At 33.0% G+C, this 8,703-nt stretch overlaps 1 protein-coding gene across 1 annotated transcript; it reads left to right on the top strand.

The window, feature by feature from the left end:
* The first annotated feature begins 364 nt into the window (after positions 1 to 364).
* Positions 365 to 8,443, top strand: LOC110910464 (probable pectate lyase 8). The gene is made up of 6 exons (XM_022155112.1): positions 365 to 573; positions 680 to 736; positions 1,987 to 2,067; positions 6,361 to 7,003; positions 7,452 to 7,555; positions 7,701 to 8,443. The coding sequence occupies exons 1-6, from the start codon at positions 494 to 496 to the stop codon at positions 8,056 to 8,058; spliced, it is 1,323 nt and encodes a 440-aa protein (XP_022010804.1). The 5' UTR covers positions 365 to 493; the 3' UTR covers positions 8,059 to 8,443.
* Positions 8,444 to 8,703: the final 260 nt, after the last annotated feature.

Genomic DNA, 8,703 nt, shown 5'->3' with positions numbered 1-8,703 from the left:
AATCAAAATCATCCTACATCTCTTTCCTTTAGCCTTGTCACCTTCAAAATACATACGATGTTAATTAAACGTCATATACATACACTAGAACAATTTCCGATATCACGTAACAGACTACTAACCGTCAGCACCAGTCATAAAAGCCTATATCCGCCCTATCAAGGACATCTCATCTTGTTTGAACCTTATACATGATTAACAAAACATATACCAATCATTTCATTTCACATGATTTTTTATACTCTTCTTATTTTATTTATTTATGTTATTTTATAAGTTATTTCCATAAACAAACAAGTGAAGTAACCCAACCATGGTTAGTTATTAGTTATTTCATGAGAACACGTTAAGTTATTCATGATGGAGTTGTGGCATTTTTTACCATCTCCCTATTTAAACAACTCCATCACTCACCCCTAATCTTTGTTCATTTGATCCTCCATTACTCTCTCTCTCTCTCTCTCTCTCTCTCTCTCTCTCTCTTGATCGATCGATGGCGGTCGGTTTCAGATATTTTGCACTCTTTCTATTGCTGATCTGTATACATTCTGTATATGTCAATGCTGTATCAAGGTAACTTCACACAATGTAGAATCATTCAGTTAGTTTTTCGGCAATCGTTCGTTTAGAAACTGAATTTTGTTGAGTGTTTGATTAGTTGAAGTGTTTGTGTTTACAGAGTAAATGAGAAAATTGAGTTGCAGAGCTTAATTGAGAACTCAACAATGGTGGAAAGGTTAGTTGAGATTAGTTTATTTATTACAAGCCTACTGTTTTATCACTGAGATCTGTGAAATTGCTTACTCAATTTGACTAATAACAATTGTGTTGATCATGATCTAAATGAGTCAAGTCATTTGTGAGCTAATCGGGATTAGCTCGTTGAAAACCTGAATTCAGCCCTGCTTACACAAGCTCAAGCGCGAGCCTGAGCTTGAGCTTTTGTTGAGGCTCGTTTAATAAACCAACTAAAGCCTTAGTTTCACATATCAAGTTTGGGCTCCCGAGCCTAAACTAGTTTTTTTTTTTTTTTTTTATAATTTTCATTTAATACTATATATACATATTTTGCTTATGCAATGTTAGTTGTACCCTAGGCTTAATTTGATGTACTTATTTTTTTCCTTTACTTTTTAACTCTTATACTTTTCATGTTTTATAAATTTGTCACAAAGTATTTATTTTCATTTTTAATCCAAACACTTTTTTACTTTCAACGTGGGGTCCCTGTATTTTTCATATTTTATAGATTTTTTATTTTACGTTTCAGTCTAAATTTTGTGCATTAACACGTTGCAACGTGTGTGTCGTTCAATGATTTTATGCCTATTTTTCCCGTTTAACAGGCCATGTCGCAACGCGCAGTTCCTACATTGACTTAGTTACTCTTTTCTATGTTTTATGTTTTACGTTACACTCTAATATTTGTGCATTAACACGCCGCAACGGGCGTGCCTGGTTCAACGTTTTTACGTATACTTTTTGTTCGGTTTTATTTTTCCATTTTTTATTTCCTTTGTTTTACAAGTTTCGTGTTAGTGGTCATTAATGATGACGTGGCATTAGTGCTATTTGTCATAATTTTACTCCCCCGATGCAATACGGATAGGGCTTAATACTAGTTTACAATATATACCAAGTTATGATAAAAATAATTTAATAATATATATTATCTTTTATATAAATTCTATAATAATAAATATCTATGTAGACATTGACAATATATTAATAATAAAATATTGTCAAACAGCTTTAGAAATAAAACTCTAAATAAACAGATATCAAACCCAAGTTCTCTGAGCCTATATGAGACCAGGCTTGACTTGACTCGTTTACAGATGTTATGGGGTAGGTTAGATGCGTTAAACAACCCGAAAAGATGGGATCTGGTGATTCATATCAAATTAAACTATTGTTGAATGTTTCCTTTGGAGTTCATCTTGAAATGTATTTTATAAATTAAATTTTGAATTTAACAATTTTCAGGAGAAGTGAAGAAATTGCTATTGAAAAGAACGATAGAGCTGTTGATGAGAATCCGGAAATGGTTGCTTCCATGGTTGACATGTGAGTCTATTCTCTCACTTATTTTCTGCACAAATTCATGTGTTTTAACTGACAATCAATTGTTTTAATATTATATTATTAAAAGAATATCTATGAAAAGGGTCACATGATCTCTGAACACTAACAAAACAATACCATCATCTTGTTTCATGTTCTCTTGTTGCATGTTATCTTATCTTAGACATCTTTTGTAAATAAAGTAATATGTGTTCAATCAGTTTTTTTATTTGTTTCTTTATTAATTATATGTAGTTAGTTAATTTTCAGTCTTCAATTAACAAGTCTTCAACCTTTAGTTGTTATTAGAGGTGTTCATGGTTCAGTTAGATCGGTTTTGATATAAGTTTGGAGCCAAAATGTTGACAAACCTATTATTATTATTATTATTATTATTATTATTATTATTATTATTATTATTATTATTATTATTATTATTATTATTATTATCTCGTAATAAGAAATTTGGCCATATAACACCATTTTATAAAGGGTTATTAGATTTTATCATCCTAACTATTGGATATTGGCCGTTGCCACCCCAATTATCACTTTGATGCCCGTCATCCTCAACTTAACACTTAGTGTGTTCTGTCACCACGTCGTTAACTGATCACTAACTTTTGATCATGTTACTACACTTTTTGGGGTGTTATATGGATCTTGGAAAGGTTTAGGGATCATAGGACACCACCAAAAGTATAGTAACAGGATCAAAAGTTAGTGATATGGTGACAGAACACACTAAGTGTTAAATTGGGGGGTGGCGGACGTCAAAGTGATAGTTGAGGGTGACAGCGGCCAATGACCAATAGTTAAGGGTGATAAAATCCAATAACCTTTTTATAAAAGTGACTATGGGATAAATTTATTTAAGAGTTCCCTAGTAAAAAACAATTCTATTTGTAAATTTTCACAGAGATTAGTGAACTGCTTAAAATGTGTTAAAAAGGTTATTTTGCGAATATATCAATTAAAGCATACCAAACACATATGAGTATTTGTCACCTAATGGGTCTACACAAAATTGGTTAGCAATTGCTAAATTAAGGCTTCATATGCACATTGGGTGGTCCTTCATTTTAAAGCCTATGTATTGCATTACAATTTTAGTTAATACTTTATTTTCACCTTTATGGAGAAGTTACAACTAATATAAACCATTTGTCATGTTTCTTTATGGTATTTTTATGTCTTATAAATGGTTACAAGTTTAAATCTAATCGTAAACACAAAACCAAGAAGAATCCGTTACATTTTTCGAGCTCTAAAACAGCGAGTTTAGACACAAGAGTCTTGTCAAAGTGTTTGGCCTGTTTAAGTATTTTCCTCCAGATCTTACGAGTCTCGTAATTTCATACATATTAAAACCTACATCCAAATTTAGGTTACACCTATATCTAGCCTTTTGGTCCGTCTCTAATCTTCTCTTAACTCTTGAATCAGTTTCGTATCAAAACGAGTTTATTAAAACTAGGCTAAATTGCATCTTACGCTCTTTAAGTTTATCTGTTTTCTAATAAAACCGATATTTGTAATAAGGAAATGAATATGTTCCTATATGATCTCCCCATGTTCTTATGGTGTTGCATCTCTTTACTATTTTACTAGCATCTTTATGCACTAACGTGACCACATGTCACATGACAATGCTGGTTATCCGCTCAAATCAAGCATTTAATATATAAAAATCTTTTCTGTTTTTTTTCTATATGGTCCCTATTAATATTATCATACTTTAATCAATAATCACATTTCCTTTTGTCGGTCAACCTTTTCATTAACAGTAAGATGTATTTAAAGATTTTTTATCCTTAAACTAAATTATATATGTAATAAATTTCCACTGTATCCAACCTATTAAAAAATTCTGATTTAAACCAAATAAACCGAATAACAAATAATGGTTATTTAAGTAATGTTGTTTCGCTCACTCTACTTAAGAGGATTAATTTTTTAACATCATTTTTTTGCTTTTTATTAACATCAGTTTTTACACCTAAATACGGAATATCCACTTACATATATATCATAGGAATAGAGAGACTGCTTCCAGTAGCAAAGCTAATGTAGGGTCTGAGGTGAGTAAGATGTAGACAACTTTACCTCTACCTCATAGGAATAGAGAGACTGCTTCCAGTAAGACCACCGGCTCCTTAGTAGTTTTGCATAAAAGCCTTGGACATAAGGCGCATAACTCTCTGGCAAAAAAAAGGCCGATTAGTACATGTACCCCTTTGTCTTTCGGCTATCAACGCCACTACATAATGCATGATTAACCATCCCCGCTTTTAACGTTATTTTCACGAAATCAGTAAAATAACGTTAAAATTAGTGTAATTTCACTTTTGCCCTCCGAAAACCCACACATATATACATTATATGTACACACCGCAAGCGAGACGTAATCCACTTACATATAGTTTATCTATCCTACTATTCTTATGAACATTATCAAAGAAATAGATAAATATTCTTTATTCACATTATACCCTCAAATGACAAATCACCTAGCATGCACGGTACATTAAATTTGATTGCAAAATGCCACACCTCAAACCGGTCCCACAAAATGGACCCTTTTGGCCGTTTGGGGTTTGGCTCCGGTCTAAGTCCAAAAGAAAAAATACTAGATCCGGTCATGACATTCACATCACTTGTTAAATATGCTTATAACCGACAACCACCGTGTCCTTATTTAATGATTTAAATGCTACACTTCCCCACCGTCGTGGGTCATTTATTGGCACCTACAAAATCATGTTGTTTCACTTTCCGTATACTCCGTATTCATTTTTCCGTATGAGAGATATTATTTCACATTTTGACCCACCTTTTTGGGTTAAATTTTTTAACTACCGCGTGATTTGTGTCAGGTTATCTATATCTATACTCTATAATAAAAGAAACCAACTTTGTGACACATGTCATTCATTGAAGCCATCTATTTTTTAGTTTTCTCATCTTTATCTTCTACTTAATTATAGATAATTAATATTAATTAAAAGATAATTATAAAATTAAATTTAAACAATTCGTATAAGAGATAATATAATCTTTTGAAATATTTATTATATTACACTAAATATAAATTTATATAATGTAAAGAGTTAAATGTCATTTTAGTCCATGTGGTTTGGGCATTTTGTCAGTTTAGTCCAAAAGTTTTATAATACACAGAGTTTATAAAGATATAATAAGATATAACTTTTTATTGATTAGTATATAAAATTATATGTGCTCAACCCATACAATACATGAGGTTCTTAAAAATGTAACTTTTTTCATTATTAATATATAAAATAAAATTTACTCAACCCATACAATACACAGAGTTCTTAAAAATATAACTTTTTATTATTTAATATATAAAATTACATTTATTCAACCCATGTAATAAATGATATTTTTTAAGATATATTTTTTTTATTATTTGGTATGTAAAATTACATTTATTCAACCTACGTAATAAACGAGGTTTCAAAAATATATTTTTTTACATGTGCTCAACTCATACAATACATGAGGTTCTTAAAAATGTAACTTTTTTCATTATTAATATATAAAATAAAATTTACTCAACCCGTACAATACACAGAGTTCTTAAAGATATAGCTTTTTATTATTTAATATATAAAATTACATTTATTCAACCCATGTAATAAATGAGATTTTTAAAAATAATTTTTTTTATTATTATTTGATATGTAAATTACATTTATTCAACCCGTGTATTACACGGGGTTCTAATCTAGTAGATTAATAAGTGAATTGTTTAATCAAAACATGATTCTAACCCGCATATATTTAAAATTGTGTAACTAGAACATAACACTTATAACACATTTGTCTACACGTGTCAAATGAGTTGACGGGTAACTTTCAAGTTGTAAATATGTTAATAGGGTTGTAAAAAATTGGGTTCTACGAGTCATAAAAGGGTTAGTGGGTTGATCTGTTTAACTAAATAGGTAAAACATGTTAACCCGAACCCACACCCGGTTAATTAAGCAGGTCAACCCGACTCTTACTAAGAAAAAGATAATTTAGGTGTCTTCTTAATAATCCACTAGGCATAATCATATATATTTTTTAATAAAGGATAATGTCTAAAAAAATATATATATATAAATGATGGTGATAATCTAGATCTACGGTGATTAAGATTTGAAACAAATTATCTGATTATAGTAATTTTTATAAAGTTATTTTGGTATAAACTTTTAAATAATCAGAATATATATCAAATATATTGAATGTTTGAATGTCTAATTCTAAGGTTTTTAAAAATTTCAGGACCATCCGGAACAGTACAGAAAGGAGGGAATTAGGATTTTTGTCATGTGGGACCGGAAACCCAATCGACGATTGCTGGCGGTGTGACCGAAACTGGCGGCGCAACCGCAAGCGCCTAGCAGATTGTGCTATTGGATTCGGGCGTAACGCCGTCGGTGGACGTGACGGACGTTACTACGTCGTTACAGACCCCAACGACGATGACCCAGTAAACCCTAGACCCGGAACCCTAAGACACGCAGTCATTCAAGACGAACCTCTATGGATCGTTTTCAAGAGAGACATGGTTATAACACTAAAACAAGAACTATTGATGAACAGTTTCAAAACAATCGATGCTCGTGGTGTCAATGTTCATATCTCGAATGGCGCTTGCATCACGATTCAATATATTACGAATGTGATCATTCACGGTTTGCATGTTCACGACTGCAAACCAACGGGAAATGCCATGGTTCGAAGCTCACCGTCGCACTATGGATGGAGAACCATGGCGGATGGTGATGCGATTTCGATCTTTGGATCGAGCCATATTTGGGTCGATCATAACTCACTTTCTAATTGCGCTGACGGGCTCGTTGACGCCATCATGGGCTCAACCGCGATCACCATTTCTAACAATTACTTCACTCACCACAATGAGGTACTTTTAACTCCTACTTTTGTTGAATAAAACCTTGTCCAAAGTTATTGAAGGTGGTTCAAGACTACTCAACCGAAACAGTTGCGCACCTATGATAGTCCGACTAACCGGTCCTATTTGGGCCAACAAGTTATGGCATTGACTAGTTGAACGAGTCTGATTATGATAACATTGAAAAAAAAAATAAAAACCAAACCATAATCGTCGTGGGCCTTCTTAGTGGCCCGGTGTTGCTCTGGCCCCTACTGATTTTTGGCTCTTAGTATTAATTTTACCGAAAATTTCCGAAATAAAAATGTAGTCTAAAATATTGGATTTATAAGAGTCTGGCCCCAACTGATTTGGATTTTGAGAGTCTGGCCCCACTGATTTGGATTTTGAGAGTCCGGCCCTAATTGATTTTTCGTTAATATATATTGATCCTACTTGATTATCATTGATTAAACAGGTTATGTTATTGGGTCATAGTGACACCTATCATAGGGATAAGATTATGCAAGTGACTATTGCATATAATCATTTTGGTGAAGGTCTAGTTCAAAGAATGCCAAGGTGTGTATACAACAAAACCCCTTTCACTAATTTAGATAAATGGGTTGAACAGGTCATGTTCGGGTTACACGATTTTAACTGTGTCGGGTTAAGGTAAATATCATTAACACAACTAAAATACACGTGTCGTGTTTTGTACTTGCAGGTGTAGGCACGGGTATTTCCACGTTGTAAATAACGACTACACGCACTGGGAAATGTATGCTATCGGTGGCAGTGCGGATCCAACTATTAACAGCCAAGGAAACCGATACCTTGCCCCGGTTAACCCGTTCGCTAAAGAGGTGACTCATAGAGTAACATCGGGCCGATGGAGACACTGGAATTGGAGATCAGAAGGTGACTTAATGTTAAATGGTGCATTCTTTACACCATCAGGTAATGGTGCAGGAGCCAGCTATGCGCGTGCATCGAGCCTAAGTGCTAAACCGTCGTCGGTTGTGGCCTCGCTCACTTCAGGAGCCGGTGCACTTGACTGTCGAAAAGGCAAAGTCGCATGTTAAATAAATAAATAAATATATTTTAAAAAAAGAGTAAATTAATCTCTCATCATTTTAGTTTTGAGAAATCGAATTAATATCGAGTTTTATTCGGTCTTGGAACGAGATACTTGAGAAGTGTATATTGTCTTCTGTTTCGTTCGCTCGTTTGCTTGCTTTGAGCGCGATCAAGTCACTGGGGAACGGGAGTTTGAGTGTTCTCCTGCTGCTATGTAATTACTATTTGCTCGAGGTTAACGTTGTAAGTTGTAACGAGTTGATTAAAATCTTGATAATCACTCGGTTCGGTTATTAATTATTATGATCTTGTCTCTGTATTCTTGTCCAAAAAAAGATTGTCAATAAATTTAGGCAATTTGTTAATGATTCAAATATGTTGTTTATGCAATGTTATCATGTATCCTACCAAATATTTTCACATATAACCGAGTAATGTGTCATAGCCCGCCAAAATTCAGATCGCAACTCTCGGGGTTCCGAAATTTCCTACCAGCTTCAATGGACTTTTGTGGCAGATTTTTACCTTAGAAAATTATAGATTCAAGGCTCAAAAATATCAACAAAGACTAGAGAATTCTTAGGAAAATATCCAAGATATTTTCCTTAATCTTTCTAGATTAGTCCATGTAAATATCTTAGATATTTGTA

This window comes from Helianthus annuus, chromosome 15 (genome assembly GCF_002127325.2).
Source record: "Helianthus annuus cultivar XRQ/B chromosome 15, HanXRQr2.0-SUNRISE, whole genome shotgun sequence".
In the NCBI taxonomy this organism is placed as follows: domain Eukaryota; kingdom Viridiplantae; phylum Streptophyta; class Magnoliopsida; order Asterales; family Asteraceae; genus Helianthus; species Helianthus annuus.
Note: the sequence above shows the minus strand (reverse complement) of the source record. Positions and strands in the feature narration are given on the sequence as shown.